Source organism: Lampetra fluviatilis, chromosome 3 (genome assembly GCF_964198595.1).
Source record: "Lampetra fluviatilis chromosome 3, kcLamFluv1.1, whole genome shotgun sequence".
NCBI lineage: Eukaryota > Metazoa > Chordata > Hyperoartia > Petromyzontiformes > Petromyzontidae > Lampetra > Lampetra fluviatilis.
Genome location: NC_136277.1, coordinates 22,945,074 through 22,968,633, shown reverse-complemented (window position 1 = coordinate 22,968,633; position 23,560 = coordinate 22,945,074). Strand labels below are relative to the sequence as shown.

General features: G+C 45.9%; 2 protein-coding genes across 2 annotated transcripts; both read right to left on the bottom strand.

Annotated features, from left to right (window-relative positions):
• Positions 1 to 796: 796 nt before the first annotated feature.
• LOC144950096 (uncharacterized) lies at positions 797 to 7,582 on the bottom strand. The gene is made up of 4 exons (XM_078880148.1): positions 7,522 to 7,582; positions 5,906 to 6,380; positions 4,522 to 4,656; positions 797 to 940 (listed from the first exon to the last, which is right to left on the bottom strand). Exons 2-4 carry the CDS (start codon positions 6,209 to 6,211, stop codon positions 797 to 799), a joined length of 585 nt encoding a protein of 194 aa, XP_078736274.1. The 5' UTR covers positions 6,212 to 6,380; positions 7,522 to 7,582.
• Positions 7,583 to 11,248: 3,666 nt separating this feature from the next.
• On the bottom strand, positions 11,249 to 16,927 carry LOC144949303 (uncharacterized). The gene is made up of 3 exons (XM_078879257.1): positions 16,710 to 16,927; positions 12,484 to 12,576; positions 11,249 to 11,711 (listed from the first exon to the last, which is right to left on the bottom strand). Exons 1-3 carry the CDS (start codon positions 16,777 to 16,779, stop codon positions 11,428 to 11,430), a joined length of 447 nt encoding a protein of 148 aa, XP_078735383.1. The 5' UTR covers positions 16,780 to 16,927; the 3' UTR covers positions 11,249 to 11,427.
• Between the last annotated feature and the right edge of the window lie 6,633 nt (positions 16,928 to 23,560).

The following is a 23,560-nucleotide window of genomic DNA, read 5'->3' as shown; positions in this document are numbered from 1 at the left end:
TGTTCTGTAATGATTAAGACCAGGGTTCTGTATTGGATGAGACGGAGGTTCTGCATCGGATGAAATCAGGGCTCTGAATCGGATGCGCCAGCAGTTTTTGTAATAAAAATTTGATGAAAATTCATTGTAGTCATCGGATGAGTTCTGTGTTGGATGAGGTGAGGTTTTCGTATCGGATGCATTAACAGTTCCCGAATGCAGATTTGACTCGTGAATATTACAGCTTACAGTGTAGATATATTTGCATGTATATATACATATTGTGTATACTTATGTATAATTGAATATATGTAAAGTGTGTAAGTGTATATACATGTGTGTGCATATGAGGCCGTATATATGTGTGTATATATACATATGCAAGTGCATATTTGTGTGTGTATGTACATATGTACGGGTGTGTACATAATGTATGAGAGTGAAGCATTATCGGAGTGAGCGAGACATGAGAGTGAATGAGTGAGGTCACGTGGGGTCAATGAGTGAGGCATTTTGGAAGTGGGTGCATGAGCAATTAGTCATGAGAGTAAGGCATTGTGGGAGTGTGTATCCGTGAATGGGGCATGATGAGAGTGAGCAAGGCATCGTGGGAGTGGGTGTACAAGTGAGCAAGTCATTTTGAGAACGAGCGACGCATTATGGGAATGGGTGTATAAGCGAGAGACATTTTGGGAATGAGTGCGCGAGGCATGTTGAGAGTGGGTGTATAAGCGGGTGGGTGTATAAGCGCGTGCGTGGAGCAGGGATGGGAGTCTGCACCCCCCCTTCCCACCCCCACGTCCCCCCCCCAGTCCCCTCAGCAGGCCTCTTGGGCAGGGCCCCCTCCGCCCGTGCCCCCACCGGTGCCACGGGGAGCTGTGATGCTGCATCCGCCATGCAGGTGAGAGAGGACACGACGACGCAGGCCGGCGACCTGGCGCCTCAGGGAACCGGCAGCCGCCTGTATATATGCGCACACACACACATACACACAAGTTATACACAGATACCCCACGTAGCCTACACAGACAGATGGGTAAGGGGTTGTTAGCGAGCACCTATTGAGGCTGGCACGGTGGTGTGGCCAACATCAAGCTTGGCCACTTTCACACACCGAAAATGGGTACTCTTTTAAGGCAGAGTTGAACTATGGGAGGCACAGGACCGGTCAAGATATTTGTTGATGTTGGCTGTGAGCGGGAATCAAACTCGTAGTGCTATGCGCTAACCACTGCACTGTCACGCCCCAAATTATACAAACACACACACACACAATTGCATCAGAAGTAGGAGGATACACATCAAAAATGTTTCCAATGCATTTCAGTGGCCGGGCTGCGGTTTACACACCCTGTACAGTTTAAAAAATTTAAAAGTATTTTCCAACAATCAAACTATATCTACCATTTATTTTTTTCTCAGCTAAGCCAGCTTTGTTTCGGCCACAATTGGGGTGAGCGGATTGGTTTATATCGATATATGCAGCTATTGAGTACCTCCATTTAACACGGTTGGCTACATATGGTGGTAAAGAAGTTGAATACAGATACATTCATCAGGGATTCTCAGGTTCCCAGCCAATGCACTGCCTGACATGTGAAATGTACTGCTGGCCAAATCACAGAGTCACAATGTGACAAGAGGCCTCCTCCAGTCAAGTGATCAAGAGGCCAATCAGGCAGAGCCAACGATATCACTTTGCCGGCCACACCTTGCTTTGACTCGCACGGAGGTGGGGTGCTGGCCTCACTTCCAACAGCAATGTCAAATGCCGTGGGTGGTGGATCCACAGGTGGTGGTAAGTATAATTCTAGATTTGAAGCTTTCGTTACTGCAAGGATTCATACTTTTAGGTTTTTCGGTAAAGTCACGTAGGGGAAAAATAAATGATATAATTGAAATAATAATAGAAATAAAATAATAAATCACGACGTTTCGGAGGCAACACAAGTCTCTGTCATCAGGTGGGACCGTCACAGCCAGATTTACTGTCTTGAAACAGTCCCACCTGATGACGGAGACTTGTATTTCTATTATTTTTTCAATTTTAATATTTATTTTTTACTTACGTGACTTTACCGAAAAACCTAAGAGTATGGTGGTAAGTATAGTTGAAGCAGCTCATAAATTGACACTTATCAAGTCAATAAAAGTGAGTCCATTAGAGTATATGGGCAGTATTGTCACAGAAGATGGCCCCAGACTCTGACACCTTGGCAAAACCCTCCTGAGAGAGAGTCTTGAGACTTGGTGAGGCTTTTCTGGGTAAGCAAGCGTAGTAGTAATACTAATGTATTGGATGCGTAATGGAGATTAGAGTCAGGATTTCCATGGGAAAATCAGCACTCGGCCTCCTTCGCCTTGCGCCAAATCACGATTTTGTTTATTTTCCCTTCTTGCTCACCTTCACTCGAACAAACACCCACTGCACAACAATCGTCTTCACTACAATCTGCTTGCGCTTATCCCTTAAAACAACCCCCCCATCTCTTCTCCCTTGCTCATCCTGCTACTGCTACTCCCTGCCCCCTAGCTACGACCAGGCCTACCCCAACCCCTATCACTACCCCTTTCACTACCCCAACCCTTATCACTTCCTCAACCCCTATCATCACTACCCCTACCACTACCCCAACCCCTACCACTACTCCAGCCCCTATCACTACCCTAATCCCCCCCCCCTAACCACTCCCCCACCTGTCCTATCACCATAGCTACACCATCACTTCTAATAACAACCCCTCTTTATTTCAACCACTATCATCATTATGATTGTTGTGAAGCGCCTTAAATAAAGGCGCCTTAAATAAAGGCGCTAGAACATCTACATAAGATAAGAATGCTGCGACTAGACAAATGAGCAGAGAGCCACAAGAGTATAGTGTAGTACGAGTGTAGAGTGTCGTGTGGAGTTGAGTGTAGTGTTGTGTAGTACGAGTGTAGAGTGGAGTGTTGTATGAGTGAAGTGTGCAGTTGAGTGTAGTGTGGAGTTGAGTGTAGTGTGGACTGTTGTGTAGTACGAGTGTAGAGTGGAGTGTTGTATGAGTGAAGCGTGGAGTTGAGTGTAGTGTGGTTGTGTAGCATGGAGTGTTGTGTAGTACGAGTGTAGAGTGGAGTGTTGTATGAGTGAAGCGTGGAGTTGAGTGTAGTGTGGAGTTGAGTGTAGTGTGGTTGTGTAGTGTGGTTGTGTAGCGTGGAGTGTTGTGTAGTTCGAGTGTAGAGTGGAGTGTTGTATGAGTGTAGTGTGGAGTTGAGTGTAGTGTGGTTGTGTAGCGTGGAGTGTTGTGTCGTACCAGTGTAGAGTGGAGTGTTGTATGAGTGAAGCGTGGAGTTGAGCGTGTGGTTGTGTAGCGTGGAGTGTTGTGTAGTTCGAGTGTAGAGTGGAGTGTGGTATGAGTATAGCGTGGAGTGTTGTGTAGTTCGAGTGTAGAGTGGAGTGTTGTATGAGTGTAGCGTGGAGTGTTGTGTAGTTCGAGTGTAGAGTGTTGTGTAGTTCGAGTGTAGAGTGGAGTGTTGTATGTTGCATACAGAGAATGAGTAATGCGGAAGTTCTCGAGCGGGGACAGGAAGTGAGAAGTCAAATTTGAACAATCCACATGAGGCAAACGATTTTGATTGGGCACGATCTCAGAGGTGAAGGCTCGACGAAGGAAGTTTTAGAGGGGCGGACGTTGGGAAAGAGGCCAGGAGGCAGAGAGAGATGCTTCGAGATGACTTGAAGCAATGGGAGTGGTGGGGGCGAGGAGGGGGCGCGCACAGTGAAACGAGGAAGAAAGCTCAAGATTGGACAGCATGGAGGGAGTTGCAGCCAAAGACAACGCCAATGGGCGGAGGACTAAATCCAGAGGACAGAAAAGCACCTCTGTTGGAGCCAATTAAAACAAATATCATAACGTTATCGAATGTTTCATGAACAATTAACCAATATCTACCGTAAAATTAGAAAAAAAAATCCATAACTAAAACACTTAAGAGTGCAATGCGCTGCTTGTTTTAAGTTGAGGGTAAACTGAATCCAAAAGTGTTGCCGTGAAGGTGGAACCAGCCAAGTGGAGGCATTGGCACGGAGCGATTGGCCTCCCAGTGATCAGGGGACTAAAGCTAAAAAACTGGCGATCCCAGTTCGATTCCCAGCCACAAACAACACCAGTGGCATGTGATATCAGCACTTGTCCCGGGCCTCCTTCCCCTAGGTGATCTCAGCCTTAAATGGGTACCTGATGTGGTATGTGAACATTAGCCCTGGGAAGACGGACACAACCGCGGATGGTGCCGGCCACAACCCCCTCATGCACGATCAGCACGATCAGCACGATCAGCACGATCAGCACGATCAGGTGCTTGCTTACAGCACTTGCTCCCCGACAGTGTTTATGGTTGACCACAATTCACTGCGCTGGTCAGTGCGGATTGGTGAAGGGTGGACAAAACGTGTCTATGCGTACATTATGCGTGTGTAAACGTACGCGTTGAATCAATAGTAATTTCAGTCTGAGTGGACATAAGTGCAGGCTGTGGGCCCGCTAAGGGGATGTAAAAGACCTGCAGAGCAGAGTTCTCCCCTCTGAGCGCCTGCACCCTCTCCTCGAGGCGAGAGATCCTCTCCAGCTTCCGGTGTCGACAGCGCGAGGCGGCCAGCCGGTTCCTCTGCCTCTTCCTCTCCGCTTTGAGACGCTCCTGAGACATACACACGGAGACACAGACACATGGGCGGCAGGGAGATTACTATAGACACACGGAGATAATAGAGACACGGAGCCACGTGGAGACACAAGAGACACGTGGAGATGAATACGGACACAAGGAGACACACAGGCAATGTGATTAATAGAGAAACGGTCAGGTAGAGATAATTCCTCTGCCCCATCCTCTATGCTTTGAGACGCTCATCAGACATGGACAGATGTACAGAGAGACACACGGAGATGAACAGACACGAGGAAACACTGAGACACAGAGAGAGACTATCAGAGAGATGCTGTATGGTAGTGACACTTCCTCTGTTTCTGTCTGTCGACGCTGAGATGCTGCCGAGACATGTGAAAACACATGGGGGTTAGTAGACTTGAGAAGACACTCCGGGACACGAAGATTCAGAGACACTGTGAGGTACGGATGATTCATCTGCCCCGAGGTACGTATGATTCATCTGCCCCTTACACTTCACTTAGAAATGCTCTCCAGACAGAGACACAGCGAGACACACGGAGACACAGGGAGACACTGAAATAGAGAGACAACACAGTCAACTTTGAGATTATCCTTTGTCGTGCAGACACAGTTGAAGGGAAAGACAGTGACGTAGACAATTCTTGTAATTTCCTCTCCACCTTAATACCTGCTTAAGACTTGGGGAGTCACGGAGACAAGCATTCATCTAAAGTCTTCATGGAGTTTGGTTTGAGCAGTCATTATTAACCTGGACGGAGACAATCAACTCGCTACATGGTCACATTAAACCCAGATAGAAACCCAGCACCTCCAGGAAGCAAAGTGTCCATGATATGGCCATTACCAATTGACTGGGCCACCCGGCCGTCTCTCAGGGTCAGATCAACAGCCCCAGGTTCGACTGTGGATCCACAGCAGGGAACCCCCACTAAGGTACCAGCACCGCGTCGAGGGAACAGAGACTGGGCCCCTGCTCGTGATAACATGGAGTTACACGACCGACTCGGGACCGTCAACAGAGACACACGCATCCACACCCATGCTCTGCTAAGCACGGGAGACACACGGCCTCTGCAATCCCACGCTCCGATGAGTCCGCTTTCCCCCGGGTGGCTCAGGAGGTCCGCAATGTCAGTGCCAGAGCCACCCAGACCCGAGTTTTGACTCTGGGTCTCCATCAGCCTTGGCGTGGATCTGCGAGGGTGGTGGTGGGGGAGAAAGAGCCGAACGCCGCATGCCACAACGCAACTCTCACCTGGGAGTCAAAGTCAATGACAGCCAGGGGCAGTCCCATCGCCACCGGTCCTGCCGCGAGGCCATTGCTGCCCCCGCTGTGGGCAGTGCAGGGCTGCCCGTGCCCGGCGCCGTGCCCTGCCGAGCCTTGTCCCGGGCACGGCCCAGAGCCCGCCGTGTGCATGGCCTCCAAGGCCCTGACGAAACCCAGGGCGAAGCCCTCGGCCTCCTCATCAAGGAGAGATCTCCCGTGGGGGAAGAACGGGGGGGACGGCGGGAGGGGAGTGGTGGGAGGGGGAGGCGAGGGGTCATGGGCCGGGGGGTCCATGGGGAGGTCCTTCTCGTGACAGGCGGAGTGGCTCCTCCAGTTGTGGCCTCGTCTCTGTCCTGGGCCACCACTGTGGCTCTTAGCAAGCAAGCGGTCGAGTGGGGGTCCCGCAGGTCACCGCTATGGGACTTCTTCCTATCCCCGCGGGACTCTACACCTCCACACCGGTCTGCGAGGACGTTGATTGAGTACTGGGGTCAACTCAATATCGAGTTGGTAATAAGTTAATGGAAAGTTTGTGTTATTGCTTTATTCTTACCACAATTTTACTTTACGTTTAAGTAAACTATTTTTGGTAACGCAGTAAAAAGTAGGTTATAACGTGTTAGTTCCAAGTCGATGAGATTATATACACTACACACAAATATATGAATGACACAGATTATAATTCAGTAAATTGTGCTGCAATATATTCGTTAAATCTGTGCTTTTTCCATGTTTATTATGCCTCCAAACTCCTGCTCAAAATCACAGTTATTGCGATAATTCACCCACCACGTCTACAAAAAAAACTTTACATTGTAATTCATCTTAAACTTGTTGAAAGCGATTTAAAAAAACACCGACGACGGTGAGTCTCGTTGCCTCGCGATTACAAAAATATATAAAGACGATTCCGTGTCTAATAAAGACAACTCGAGTTACATAGTAACAACGCCACGAACAGGACGACGCTAAACAAAGTTGAACATTTCAACGTTAACGATTAATAATCAATAATAATTACGCAAAGTCAATTACACAATGGAACAAACCTCAACTGCGCCAGTGACCACTACCCAGAGGCTACCTCGTCAACTTTAAAGTCTGCGCTGAACTTTAGATCGATCAATGTTTGACCATTCGATGATAGAATCAATACGCTAACGAGCTCATCGGAGTCGGTATCGATTACGCAGCTGCGCTGGTCGGACGCGGCGCCAATTAAAGGACTTGTTCGGTGTACAAAACTCAAATGACCGACCGGTATTTCATTAAGTAATCGACGGATAACTGCCGAGTAAACTTAAGAGCGAATTACGACGATTCAGAGCCTCGCTCTCGACACATGGACTCGGTGGTGGGGGGAGAGGAAGAAGAAGAAGCTGGGATGTCGATGTCAAACTGGCCCCACCACCATCATCATCACCATCAAAACCATCGCCGAATAACCCAACAACAACAACAAAAGTGCCCCCGTCCCGTCAACGATTCACCGTTCGGTCAGAAAACAAACAGAGAGAGAGTCGGCGGCAGGGGCAAGGGGGGCAGGGGGGGGGTAAAAGAGTAAAAAAAAAGAGTCTAAAGTCTTTGTGAATGACGAGAGAGACGAGAGGGAGGGAGGGGGACTTCTCTTGGTCGTGTCCGCGCCTCGCCACAGAGGAACGCCGCTTTCATTAATTAATTTACTTTTCCGGGTAATTTAATTGACGTCACTGGGGGAGGGGCGGGGGCAGCGGGGGAGAGGGGCGGGGCGAGAAGGGGTGCGGGACTGGCCGAGCGAGAATGCACCGCGGAATTATAAAAGCTGCCTCGCCTCTGTGTCATCCACTCAGTGCGGACGCATGGAGCGGGTAGTGGGGGGGGGGTAACCCAAATGTGTAGCAAATGTGTAGCTTGCGTATGGGGGGGAGGATTATACTGTCAATGTACGCATAGGAAACGGGGTGGGGGGTGGGGGTGAAGCCTTGATAATAATTTGTCTATCCTTGATCGTTTCTGCGTGGATTAAATATCGGACGTTCTATAAGATTATGGGGGGGGGGTGCGTCAAGCGTGCGTACAGATAGGGGGTGAGGGGTCAAGTTTTGACAGATTTTTGCTACTGAACCGACTCAATGGATGGCCCCTTAAAGGGAAGCAACCACTCGCCCCGCCCCCCCCGCCCCCCCCCCGCCCTTGCGTCGCATGTGAATGCTGCCACGCACCCACCCCGTCGCCACGGCGACGTCCGTGTGGCGATGACGTCATTTACCGTCACGCCCGCCAGCGGTGACGCGCGCGGATTGTGCGATGACGTCACGCACGGGCGTTGGCGGCGGTTGCGTTGACGTCATCACCGCCGAAAGCGTGCGCGCTGGGATTGGCCGTTGGTTGGTCACGTGGGGGGGAGGGGGGCAGGGTGTTGGAAATTCGTAGCACGGATAGGCGCGTGGTATTTGGGTTGTGCTCTTTGCAAATGGTAGCCCGGTCAAGAACGACAATCAAACTTTAGTAGTTTAAAGTTTTACCTTGCCACTATTTCACAGCGCCCATTTCGGGATAACCGATTAACACCTTTGATTGGGTTCATAATCGTCGTGTCAAGACACTCGGAGGGCAACAAATACGAGGGCCTTGTGGTTAATTTCCCAAGATCATTGGGGAAGGGCCTTGGCAGGGTCTACTCCATGGCAAGACTCCAAAACATAAAAAAACAACTTTTGGCAGAAATCTAATTGGAAAAAATAAACACGTAGGGTTGTTTGTATTATTATTTAATTAATAAATATGTCATAGTTTAATTCAACGATACAGTTTCAAATAGTTGTGTGAATGGGTGTGAAATGTTTAAGAAAAAACACAGAGCATTGTTTCCTCAAGATGTAAATTTTTACCAAAGTTTTTTGTTGAAATTGTTTTAAAATGCTACAACAAACTCAACGTTTCGGACTAAAGCTTATGAGCATGCAGAAGAGTTCAAAGGTTTACTCAACAGTAAATTGTAAAAAGACACCCACTCAGAATCTATATTGCAGCTCATCCTAGTGTATTCCAGACCAGTTCAGACTCTACATAGCCTAAGACTGATTTAATCCAAGCTATAATTGGCCTGGTCAAGAGCAGGTCATACTCAGGATGACATAGACCAGTTTGGACCAATTAAGCCCTGGCCTGGTCTAAACGATTTACAGAAACCTATTCTAGACCAGTTCGCCCTCAACCTTGTCTGGGCCATATTAGCCTCAGCTTATTATAGGCATGTTCATTTTCAGGCCACTCTAGACCAGGTAACCTAAACTTTTAAACTAAACCTTTTTATTTTACTTGGTAAGCTAGAAAGCTATTTTTCAGAAGTGTCCTGGTCACAAATAATAGCTCAACGAAGTGGCTTATGTGGAAATTTATAGCAGCCAAATACTCAACATGGGTAATGTTGATTCTAATTGTGGAGGGAAAAACCGGAGGACCCAGAGAAAAATCCATGCGACCACGGGGGAGAACATGCAAACTCCAAATATACAGGCGTCAGGGTCGGGATCGGGATCGAACCCACGACCTCCCGTATACCAGACGAGGGAATTGACATCTCGCCACCGTGGCACCCAGTCCAGGATGGTCTAGTCTCAATATAATCCTAATCTGGTTTAGTCAGCATTCATGTTTGTTCTCAACCTTGTTTGTATATCTATTCTACACAGTAGCTTCTCAACCAGCCTAGACTAGCACGGCTCCAGTTATCATTTCTGTTTACACTCAGTCTAGGTCAAATCTAGACCCGTTTATATTTTATAGCAGTTTAGCCTCAGCCTCGTATAGAACAAGCAGATTAATTTGGGGTGCTGCGTTGGCAGTGGTGCACAAGCACAAATAATTGTTATTTATTTTTTCCTAAACCAGTGCAGACTAGTGCCACCCGAGTAAGCATTCATATTAAATGTTATACTCTGAAATAGTAAATATGTAATTTTACTCAAAGCCCCAGTCAGCCAGAGAAAAGCAAGCAGTGAGAAATCTTAGAGTCATCTAACAGCAGCGTTCATGGACAACATTTTTTTAAGTCCTCGAATTGAAGCCCTTCTTGAGTCAGCAACACAACAGCAAGTGTCCTGCAGGTCTTCCATGCTGGTGGTGTTTGTGTAAATTATATAAGTGAGGTTTTCAAAAACTATCAAAGCAGTGTTAAGACGTGTTGCGCAAGTGACAGCTTGGGTAATTGCAAAAGCATAGGCTAATTCACACCTGGTCAGGTGGCAATGATGTGAAATAGACTTGACTTTATGTATTATTGGGGTACGAATAAATGTTTGACTTTTTAAGAGTTTGTTTGCTACTCAGTGCCTATGAATGGAAAAAATAGTTTATATGTAAATTCAAAACTGTTCATTGGGATATTTTATAAAACATTTTCCCAACTTCGGGAATAAAAGGTTAAAGTGCTATCTCCAACTATAATATGGGTATCTCTGCCCTCTGCAGAAGGGCGATTACTCAGTGTCAGCTAATTCTGTTACAAGGCAGTGTTAATAACACATTTGTAGAGTTGTTTATGCCCATGTATTTCATATGTATGTTTATGTAGGTTTACGTGCGCATTTATAGGCAAATCTGTGCACAGCAAAAGTCCTTGATTTAATTGAAGTCCATAAGTCAGTCTGAGAGCAGAAAGCAGTCAGCTAGCCAGCAGCAAACAGCTAAGTATACACAGGGCATTGGATGTAAACGTGTCAATATATAATAAATTTATTCGTGCAATAGCTGTAAATTGGTACGGATACAGAACTACAGTTAACACTCGATTATCCATGGGCTGATTATCGGGTTGCAGATTAACTATGCTTGCAAAAATATATTTATGCTGGCTGATTTATCAGCTGATTGTCGAGGGTCAGTACCCACGTAAACTCAAACACGTTGGCAAATAAACCGATAAAAAAATGCCCGAATAAATACGCGTTATGGCCAAATTTACTTATGTTTTACATTATCTGTGTTTTTGTTTTATCGGGGAAATCCCTCCTGCCTATTACCTGGGACAATCGAGAGTTGAGTGTTCTGCGTCATTTACCTGGAGCAGAGATCAATAAGGTAGCAGCAATCCCAGAGCTATGTGGGAATTTATACATTGAAATAAAAGTTCCTTTTTTGTTTCCATTGAAGCAATTGTTGATCTCATAAAAGATGTAACCCACAAAACAAATATCGCTTCGAGATAAAGACCCAGAGGCTGTATGTCCTGAGATGCCCGGCACAAATTTGGACTTTCTAAATTAAAGGCATGACTTTAAAGTGACTTTCAGGTGCATTACAGGTGACGCCACAGACTTGTTTGATTTATTTTAAAAGTGGCAGTCTTAGCACAGTGACATCACAAAAAATTACTTTTTAAAATATAATCATCTAAGATTGAGATGTTTTCCAAACAGCCCAAGCCATACGACCTCGAGGTGTGTTGCTAGCTACTAGAGAAAGAGTTGCGTGTTCAGTTTCGTCTCGACTTAAAAATCATTCAACACCACGCCCGACCGCTTTCATTCTCAGACTCCTTGGAAGGTCGAGGCGAGGCCAATTAACGCGGACATCCCCAGCCACGACCATCCGCCGAACGCCGCCGTCCTAGGAGCCGAGTTGCCGGAGTCTGAATACGAGAAGCCCTGCGAGCCCACTTCCAGGTTGACGCTGCCCTGCACAACGTCGAGGATGGACAGGCGATTGCACAAGTCGGTGTCGCAGCAGCGGAGTGTGGCATCCGAGGGCAGGAAGAGGTTGGGGCGGTCGCACTGGTGCGGGGCGCAGCCGCGCACCACTCCCGTGCGGTTCGCTGGACGGAGGATGAAATAGAGAGGGAGAAGCCACAGAGGAGACGTGTTATGATTATTCATTCAGCTTGTAAACGACGCCGTTGGTCCATCGGAAAACCGAGCTGGCCAGAACCGGAGCTGGCCTATCCGATTGTTTAAGTATTTGATTACGCCACCGTTCATCGATTCGATCAAATTCGACTGATTGATCAGATAATGGCTCAATAGTTTGGGGGAGAAAGTGTTCACCTCTGTTCCCACGTGTGCCTGGTGCACGGGAGGTGGCGGGTGGTGCTTGCTGCATCTCATCGGCATCATCATCATCATCAACCGCATCACACTGTGCTTGGTTTGTAGGGGTTTCCAGCCGTCGGGAAGTAGGATGTCGGGGTGTTAGCTATTTTTAAAGGGGCCCGAGAAATCGGCTACAGAAATAGTCTATGACACGGTTTTTGTATTTTTGTTGATTAATAGACTTAATCGACTAGGCATGCGATGTTCTACTAGAAATACGCCTGATATTGTCAAATTTGAGAAGCTAACCAATGTTAAGCCCGGATAGTGCTTCTCGGATGGAGGGACCGCCATGCATAAAACACTTGTTATTGGGTTACTTTGTCAGGAGGGGGCAGTGTAGCAAAATACATAAATAGTTGTACTGTAATATGCTCCCATGTCTATGTTCATCCTTGCATTCACCAACCCACACTGATCAGCGTGAAGTCCTGTTTTTGAAAATAACCCCCGTGACCCGCACGGTGTGGGAAGGCTATCATCCAGCAGACATCTCACCTATGTTGCCGGATGAAATGTAGCAAACGCCTTCGCAGTTGATGAGTTGTTTGCAGTCCATCCCCAGGTTACACCACACGCAGACCAGCCCATCTAGAGTGAACACACACACACAATTATTTACATATGCATACAAAGATTCCCCCATAGCTGTACACATCCTGTTGGGGGCAAGTGTTGTAAGCGAGCACACAAGGACGAGGTGGTGTGGTCAGAACCACACCCATTACTGATGTTTACACCACCAAAGGGCCTGATTTAAGGTTGAGTCGACCTCGGGGGGAGGCCCGGCTGGTCCGGGTGAAGGAAATCGTCACTGATGTCAGCCGTGACCGGGAATCAAACTCGGGTCACTTTTGGGTTCACAGAGCAGTGCGTTAACCACGATACCAGCCCAAGGCAAATATCCCATGTGCAGTCTAAAAAGACTGTTGGAGTCTACACGCACACACCTTTATTAAACATGTACATACACACCACTGTACTGTACACATATAAAGTACACATCACCTTGGTTATTCGTGGCCACGATTCAATTCAACCGGAATAAAAAAAAAATTGCGGTTTCATTTGGTATTGTGTGTTTAGTATCCCCTGTCTTGAACATTCTATAGTCCATAGGCATAGCATATGATTTGCATGCATTGTAAATACCTGATTCATGACAGTTAGTCCGATCCATGTAACATGACTGTAAAAATCAATTTAATCTAGATTTGAAGCTCCTCCCCCTTCCTCCCCCCTTAACTTGTATTTAAGAGCTTGTCTCTTGGAATTTTGCCTCACTTGATACAGTAAATTTAGCTGTGACGGTCCCACCTGATGACGGAGACTTGTGTTGCCTCCGAAACGTCGTGATTTATTGTTTTATTTCTATTATTTTTATTTTTATTATTTATTTTTACCTACGTGACTTTACCGAAAAAACCTAAGAGTATGAGCATCAATGTAATATCTTAATCAAACCCTTAATACACATAGGTGCACCATTACACCACTGCCTTTTGCCAGACCCTAAGCTGTTGCAGTCAGCAGCTGACCTCCAAGGTCTAGCATATCAGTCTCCTGATCATCATCACCATCATCACCACCACCACCACCATCTTTGAGTATTCCCCTTGGCCCCACACCTCTGGGTGTGTCTCCAATGCCCGTCTCGTTAAACTGCCCTCCTCCATCTTGCATGTGACCCACCCATCGCAATCTTCTCTGCCTGACGACACGAATGCACTTGTATTCAAAGGTCAGAATGCTTCTGCTCTGTCGCTTTTCTTCCAGCTCGCTGGTTAAATTTTTTTTATTTCTGCCTAAAACTATTTACGACTTAGGTTGGCTTCGCTACTATTGCAGAGTGGTTTGTGTTGTTGCTCAGAGGGCATTGAGAGATAATGGGCCCCTGTTCAATGTCATACCGGCTACCAACCACCACACCATGGCAATATAGGACACTACAAATACAGTAAATTACTGTACTAGTAACTTTCAATAGGCTTGAGCGTCACACTCCACGATAGGTAATTTACTTTGTTCACTGATGCTGGGGATTGTATATTTAATCAAAAAATTGTTTTGCATATTTGGATTCAGGAGCCATAAAAACATCGCCAGATACACTACAAACTTTCATAGACCTCGGTTTAAAAAGGTTTAAAATATGTCAATTCTGTGGTTTTGAAATAATTATTATACAGTAGTTGTAAGCCTAGACTTGCCTATGTTGCGAATTTAATATTGTTTAGCCCTTCTATAAAAGAATCCAGTCGCGATCGCTTGTATAGATGACATTGAGCTGGGCGTGGAGGTTGTACGCCTACAATCCAGTGGCTTGGAGGCAATGGTTGGTACATCTCGTACAGACGGCCAGGGGATTTGAGGACACTAAGTAGGTGCATTAACTGCCCGTGTAGACTTTGAGTGTTATGCCAATGTATGCATGGCTTTTGTCCAGGTACTCTGGCTTCATCTCACGTGCCAATTCCTTGATATTGACTATATGGAAGGTGGCTCTGTCCCAAGTGCCAAACGCTAATGGGATTTACCACACATCTCAATGCAGAACCCACCTGGAAAATAACCTTCAGTCTCAGTGGGACTTTATTGGAAAACTAAATGGCATTATTATAGATTACACGTAAATAAATTAGTGCACACATTTGCACGCTCCTGCGCACGAGCTGATGTCATGGCTCCAGCTCTGCAACTGTCGCCCTCTCATATCGTGACCTCTCTCTTTGGTTGCCATTCCCGCATCAGTCTCATCCTTTGGTTAAGCCCTCTTTTTTTTGACAGTCAAAGTGGCTACTCTCATTTGCGCAACTTCTCTAATCCACGTGTTCCTCTTCCTGTCTCCGAACAGACAATGGTTCATGATGATAATTTAAAATATGTCTTCAGATGCAATATAAATAATCGACGGTCACACTGGTTGGCTTTGCGACTCGGTTCCATAGCTTGGGGACCAAAAAACAGGAAGGTCTTCAAATTGTAGGATGGTCTCTGGGGACTGATATCACGTGACACTCTGAGCTAGTACTGACGAGAGCCTTGGCTCGGATTCGTGTTTCAGCCACCTGTGATTAAGTTGGGTTCTCAAGCGTAGGGATTGTTGGTGGTGTCAGCCCGGTCATAAATAACTGCAGCGAAAAAAAAATCCAATGGTATATATTTGACTTAATTCAGCATGTTTCCAGCTCTGAAGATTACACAATGTTTAGTTTGAGGAGGCCTTGTGAGAGGTTGCACCACCTCGTGTGGATATACGGCAACTGAAAGATCGTAGAGACCTCAGAAGTAGTTCTATGATTTCACTTTCCAGTGGCCATTTTCTTACACGAGGTGATGTTAAACTGCTTTCTGCGAGTTGTAAATTGCAATGTCCTCATCTCTCGACATGACCACGCTGAAAGAGCAGTCGGATTATAATGTGGAGGAAAGGAACATGCGGAATGCTGCTCAAAAGAAAAAAATAGGAAGTACCTGAGGCTTAATTCTAACTCGAGAGACAAGTATAGCTGTGGCATCTGATACATTAAAATCAAAGGTAGCGAAAACTGAAAGCACTTCCGTGAGATTAGATGATGCCAAGATAATTTATCCCTTGCGCATTCAGAGGGGAACTTTTCAATTGACTCTGCACAGTTTAGTGTGAGTAAGCGGGCGGCTGCGTGCACTGCACTATAAACCCCAGTTCATCAATCAATATTTATTTTACGTGCCAATGTCGCCCTCGATAAAGTAGACATCAGTGCGCATTAGAAGCAGAACGGAAAGGGTACAGGGGGCGTAGAGCAACCAGGAATGCAAGATGAAACCCGTGGATGCTCGAAAGGCTGATGAGGCATTCATCCAGCAGTGGACTGACAAAGGGACTGTAAGCACAGGCTGCAGCAGTATCGTGACCCGCATGGCCCTGTACGATTATCAGACGATCTATAAGGAAAGCAATATCAGTCGTCGCTTATGAAATGTAACAACAGCGTGGCCATGAAATAAAGGTCAGGGCAGGGCTCCACGCGGGGTGTACGTTCTGAGTCAAAGATTACACCAAGATTGTGAACTTCAAAGTGCAAGAAAATATCTCATAATGAACACTCATTCGTGGGACATTGCAATGTCACACATAGACAGAATACATACGCACATTATGATCATGGCACATGCACACTACACACAAGGATGCGAGTTCAAATCCCTGCCGGGGAGGTCGTCTCAGCTCAGCCCATCGTTACTATCATAATCATCCCGCTGGGGCACATTAAACTAAATAGTGCCACCTTGTGGGAAGTCAAGAGTGTGGTCGCTCTAGTGAAGAAAGTACAAATGCTCCCACAGTCGTGGGAATGTGGAATGTCCACCACTGATCCAGAGCGTGGCACTCCACGGTGGTGTGGGGGGTGCAGGGAGGGAGACGCGGCCTCCTTGCACGAGCGTCACTGAAGTAAAACTCTAAACGCCGCTGATAAGAAACAGAAGCCTACAAGTGCCTGCCTGAGAGGTGACTCCTCTTTCTGGGTAAAGGCTGTGTAATATCTTCGGCAGTCACTCTCTGCTTCTATTTTAACTTAAAAGCAGCTTTCATTTTTTTTACAATAATGTAAAGCCACGGATTTAACTCAGATTCACTGAACCGAACTTCACCAACACCAGCACCTCCGATTAGCACGGTTGGTTGCGTGCGGTGCGAACGAACTTCAACATACATAGGAATCATGTCAAGGTCTCCTTACCTGTCCTGCACATCATCACCATCATCACCACCACCACCACGAGGCATCGTCGCTGCGTCGGCATCACCATCACGAGCACGGACAAGTTCACACACACTGTGTGTGTACTCCTGTGCCCCCCTCTCCGCCTGATTTGTATCTCTCGTTTGTCTCTCTGTTCCTCGGCAAAGTTCCTCCTCCTGTCTCCTTTGCTCGCTCTCCGTGTCTCTGCGCGCGTCTCTCCGTGTGCCCTCGAGTCCGCCGGAGACCTCTGTGTTTTGTAACGTGTGCGTTGAGCAAAATGATGGGGAGGAGTAGAGTTTAAAAGGGAGTGGTGGTGGTGATGGTGACAGTGTTGGTTTGGGTAACACCCAGAGGCGGTCAGGGAGTGTGCTCGTGCGTGTGTCAAGTACGTAGATGGCAGGTATGTGTGCGCATGGGGGTGTAATGTACATGTGAATAGAGGAATATGTGTGAAGTATGCAGTATTTGTACTGTGTATATACTGTATGTGTCAGAGGAGCAAACAAACTCAAGTTAGTCGTCATTAGCACTGTGGCCTTAAAAGGGAAAAACAATATTTGTTTGGCAACGTTTCGGGCAATGGGCCTTCATAGCACGTGACTAGATAGGGCAGTTCGAGAGACGGAGTGGATGATAAGAGATGGAGACCGGACTGTTACTCTACACCATGGGTGGGGACTGATCATAATTAACTTGATGATTTTTTTTAAATATAAACCGTTATTAAATTGTCATATGAACCATTACCTATTCGTCAGTCCGTCAGAATTCTTTATTTAACCAGCAGGTGAAATAAACCCTTTGAGATAAGTCAAACACCATTGCCTCTACCGTATGGGCCATCTGGGTTATGTGTGTGACAAATGTGTGAATATAGGTGTGTGTGTGTGTGAATATGTACATTTTATATCTATTCATACTCTTTGGTTCTTTCGGTAAAGTCACGCAGGTAGAAATAAAATAAACTAAAATATTTGCTTTATTTGATTTTTCTACCTAAGCGACTTTACCGAAAGAACCAAAAAGTATGGATTCCTGCAGTCACGAAAGCTTCAAATCAAGATTATATATCTACTGACGTGTGGATTCATAGAGTGTGTACGTACTTATTTCGAATAATCGGCGCGTGTGTGCTTGTTTAGCTGTGTGTGTGTGGGTGTAAATACGTATGTGTGTAGGTGCGTGCGTGCTTGCGTATTATTGAGTTTTGTTTAAACATTTTGAAATAGTGTCGCTTTGTGTTGTTTGTTTAAACCAGGTCTCCTTTTACAAACGAGACTTCTGGGTCTGATTGATCTCTTTCCTGGCAATTAAGCTCTACTACTTCTCCTGCATATGTATAACTAGACAGGTGTGTGTGTGTGTATACAATCATCGACTGGACTATACACGTATGTAGCGGCTGAGCAGCACATATGAAGCCCTGTCCTTGAAACTCAACCCTCCTGTGGAGCTGATCTGTCCACTGACTGTTAACTGGTCACCTGAGCCTGCCATTCTTTCATTGTAGCAGCAGGCATCCACCTATGACGCAATTGAAATCCACAAAGCCTATTTTCAGATGTATACTGAAGGTTGTAAGCAATAATTTGTTCATTTGCAGATGGCCTTGGAAACTACCCTCTGCTCCTGATATTGAGGGGAAATGAATGAGATTTTAGGGCTGTTGCACAAGCAGCTGCCATAGGTACTCGGACCAGGCAAGGGACCCTGGCTAATAGACTCGGCGTTCCAGCTAGTTGATAAAAGTTACAGGGCCCCTTTGACCAAATACAACCTTCCCTTCCCACACTCTGAAATTAGGATAATTTCTGTAACCTTTGCTCGTATGTCAAGAGAGCCGTTCAGCGCTGCAAGGATGAGTGGTCGTCGTCGGTTGCTGAAGAGACGGTAAACTACTTCAGTAGCCCACGAGAACAGAAGACGTTTTAACATCATCAAAAGAGTTTCTCCCAGTGTCGTCCCTATTGTCATCCGGTGGAAAAATCAACAACCTGATCTCAAATACCCAGGGTTAGATTTGCAGATTTACTGAGTATATTTGTGAGGTCTTGGGGTCAGTGGAGCACCTTTAGCCCAAATTACATGGGGGCAAGGGGTGGCTGACTTTGCGAGGGTTATGCAGCCTCAGTGATTGTACAAAGTAGCCATCTATTTAAAGCTTTCGTGACTGCAGGGATTCATCTTCTTGGTTCTTTCGGTAAAGTCACGTAGAAGGGAAGTAATAAAAAATAATAAAAAATAATGTTTTATTTTTATTATTAATAAAAAATAAAAATGTTTTTTTTTTTCTACGTGACTTTACCGAAAGAACCAAGAAGATGAAAGTAGCCATCCCTTGTGAGTGGCTGGCTGATCTGCCATCTGCTGACGAGTTGCGAAGAGCGATTCGGAGCCTGAGAGCGAGGGTGGCAATTGTGTGAGAATGGCCTTGCGTGGCAACTTCACATCTATAAACTAAAACTATTTAAACTAAACTTTCATTTTAACAGGTAAGGCCCACTGAGCTATATAGCACTTTTTCATTATTGACCTGGCCAAAAATTATAGCCCAATGAAGTGGCTTATCAAGTGGAAAATTATAGCAGCCAAATGCTCTAAACGCATGTTTCTAAATGATCGGGGAAAACGTTGGACAGGGAGAAAAATCCACGCGACCAGAGGGAGAACATGTAAACTCCAAATATACAGGCGTCAGGTGTCAAGGTTCGGGATTGAACCCACAACTCCTGTACACCAGGCGAGGTAGTTAACGTCTCGCCACCGTGGTGCCAATCTGGCTGAGGCACTTTTGCGAAAGCACGTCTCCTTGTCTGACTTCCCTTATAATGGCATAGTAATGATAATATAGCTATTATAACATTATTACAAACACCAAATCACGGACCCTATAATTTCCCACTGCCCCAAAATATACCTAAATCGCTTAGAACTGAATCTCCAACAGTTTCCCATGATTGGCCATATGAAAGGCTCATGTAACATTAGAGTTATTCATCATGGGAACTTCTTTGCCAGTACCAAAACATGAGAATAGGTTTTCCCCGTTTTGCTGGCAACAAAACAGGTGTTAAGATGTTAAAACACCAAACTGAAACTTTTACAAGGAATCATGTCTACATTAACCACAATACTTGTGGTCAGAATGCAAACAAAAAACGTAGTCTGACAAAGCATATAAATTCCCACTCACGGCCAACACCTGTGACGATTATCTAAACCAGTCCTGGGCCTCCCATCGGTCAACTCAGCCTTAAATGTGTACCTGGTGTGGTGTGTAAACATTGCCAATGGGGAGAAAAAGGCAGCCAGGCGTGGTGGTGGCAACCCACCCCCTCGTGTGCCGTGCGGGCCTTAATTGAATTTCGCTAACAGGACTAGCCCAACAGTATGTTAAGGCTAGATAGGGGATATGTCTTTGTGCGTGAATATTCGTGTAGAGTACGTAAACGTGTACATGGGTGTACACCTGTACACGTGCAAGCGCGCATCCGCGTATTGCGTGCGTAAACAAAAATACATATGTATTTCACGAGGTAGGAATGCATGGATGCACAAAACCATCGCTGTGTGCACATTTCATGACTGAAGTTGAGGCCCTTGCAAGCTGACCTAGCTCAAAATAAGCACCTTACCAGGGTGAAAATGTTTAACACTGGCTTAAAGGTCGCGTTTCTTATGCCACGGGCAAAAGGGCTTGGTAAGAATGTGCTTCATTTACAGAAACGCGTCAATACACTCCGCACATTTTTTCTGAAATATCATGTCTATTCACGACGGTGCTTCTGTCGTTCACTCTCACACACGGTTCACAATGGCCGTGTCAGAGGGACACTGCTCCAACAAAACTGTTTGAGGGGCCTGAATTCGAGTCCTGTGATTGAGGTTGTCTTGCGCTGCTGTCTCTCTCTCTATTTAACTGCTGCTGCTAATTACCATTGCAGTGGCTGATTCGATGGTCGGGGTGCTACTGCCCTTCAGGATGTACTCAGCCATCAGCATCCTCCACCACGTGCGCTGTTGTTCTGTGACCTGCGGGAGTTGTTGTTCCAATCCCAATTGCTTGATGTTTTCGAACCAGGTCTTCTTTTCTATTTCCTCCCTCTCATCCTGTTTTATTTGACAGCTCCCTGAAGTACATCTCGTATTAGAGAGGGTGCTTGCTCGTATTTAAACTAGATTTTTTTTTTATTTAAACTACTTTACGAGGTAAGGACCACTGAGATATATGGCGTTTTTCAGAAACGACCTCGCCACAAATGACAGCCCAACAAATTGGCTTATCATGTGGAAACTTATATCAGCCAAATACTCTAAACGCACGTTTCTAAATGTGGAGGGAAAATCCGCAGGACCCAGAGAAAAATCCACGGGACCACGAGGAGAGAGAGGTTAAAACTCCAAATATACAGCAGGCGTCACGGTCGGGATCGAACCCATGACCTCCTGTATACCAGGTGAGGGAGGTAACATCTAGCCACCGTGGCGCCCCTCATCCTAATGTTATAGCCAAGCCTTTGCAGTTTCCTCGTTTTCATGGCGTGAAGGAGATGGGCTTGTTTTTCATGCTCCCTCTTAAGGATGAGCAAAAAAAAAACATGTATACATCGGAAACATCGATGCTTTGGTTCCGATACATTGATGTTTTGACATCGATGTTTATTCCCCGATAACGTCGGAACATCGATTTTTTTTCCTCTAGATGTTGTTCTTTTCACGCCGAAAAAGGGCAAATTATACGGAATATCCCGTGGCCACAATAATTTCAAAACTCATTGATGAAACACATTGACAGGTGCAGTCTATATATTACAGATAGGCTTATTAAAGTTCACATTCTGAACACTATGCATAAGTTTACTGTCCATTGTTCATCCTGCAACACACAGCCTTGTGCCTGTTGATTATTCGATTGTTTGCTATCGTATTCATATACTGCAATTTCAATTTTTCTATTAAAAAAATCTTTGAAAACATATAACACGCATCGATGATTTCATTCTGATCCATGAGTGTTCATCGATGTTGTCATTAAAAACATTGAGTGTTCGACAAAGTGACGTCTTTCTTTTCATGTATTTCTTGCAAAAGGTTCGTAATGGCCGTATCAGCTTCAGCGTGGCTATGTTGGGGACGCCGAGCGAGCACTGTGGAGACCCTGGCTTTGAGCCTTGGGGGCTGGGAGGTCTGTGCAAGCACAAAATGTGAAGAACTGCCGTCCATTTGTCATATTTTCTGACATACTTTGCGGTGTTTGAATGCGACTTGTGTGCTTCTGTTTACGCGTCCGTCTCTCGGGAGCCGGACTCTTGAGTCCAGCAATGCTCAGGGCCTCCGTTCCAACCCTGGGGCTCGCTGTCGCACTCACATTCAAGAAGGCGCATCCCACTTATTCATTTATTTTTTTGAAATACTTCGTGGCTTAACGCGGCTACATATCTGCGTGCGCACGCGTCTCTATGTGGCAAGTGTGTGTTGGCTACGGCAGGCACGCAACGGTCACGTCCGAGATATTGAGCCAGCAACACTTATAACCTGGGTTCGAGGCCTGCCTGAGTCTCGGTATTTTTCTACAAGGCGCGGTTCATTAGAGGCCATGTTGACTTCATAATGGAAATGTCAGAGCCATTGAGTCAGCATTACTGAAGACCTACATCGGAGCCCTGAGTCTGGATGTCTATATATCAGAGAGTTGACAATGCCCACTTCAGAGACACGGAGCCAGCATTGCTGAGATTTCAGATTTGAGTTTTGATCTCTGTCTCTCTCCCTCTCTCCCTTATGGGGTTTATATCATACACACTGCGCCAAACATTGAGCCAAAGCTTAAAGCTCTCGATAATAAATCAAGATTGCAGTGTCGTTAAAGTTGATGGTACCACTGTCTGGGGCATTAGCGGTTGTTCTAAAAGAGATCTCGCCATAGGAATGTGGAATTTCCACATTTGTATCAAGGCCGACAGAGAAAATGAACGCCACCACCCCATGCCCGTTTGATCGGGGAGACACATCACACGCAGTCTATGTGGACATTCTGGGTGCCACGGTAGCGAGATGTTAACTATCTCGCTTGGTATACAAGAGGCTGTGAGTTCGATCCCAACCCTGATGCCTCTATATTTGGCGTTTTCATGTCACTCTCCCCTTGATTGCGTGGATTTTTTTCTGGGTCCTCCGGTTTTCCCCTCCACATTTAGAAACACGCGTTTAGAGTATTTGGCTGCTATAGCTTTCCACATGACGATAAGCCACTTCTTTGAGCTACCATTTGTGGCCAGGTCGCTTCTGAAAAGCAGCCATATAGCTCAGTGGGCCTTACCTGGTAAAACAAAAAAACTTTTATTACTGCATGTTTTACACAGACACTTCACTACATGGGTCTATATGGACTAGAGGTGGATCTGTCAGACCCGGGTGGTGGTGGCAGCGGTCCAAAAAGTTCACTCTGTACAGACTAGAGTACGTGTATTGCAGAGACACATTACAAAGTCTATAACAGAATAGGCGGTCGGTACAACCAGTCTCTATTGACTGCTGTGTTGTTTGAAACACTCGCCACGTGAAAAAAAAAACACCCTTAAATTTTGATTTAAAGCTTTTGTGCCTGCAGGGATTCATATTCTTGGTTCTTTCGGTAAAGTCACGTAGAAGGAAAACAACAAAATAATTAAAAGATGAAACAATACAATTCTCACGACGTTTCCATTGCAACACAAGCAATCATCATCAGGTGTGAAAACCACAGCAAGAAAATTTGAAAAAAGTGGCGTTTTTTTGTTGCTGTGGTTTTCACACCTGATGATAATGACTGCTTGTTTTGCAATCGAAAAGTCGTGATAATTTTTGTA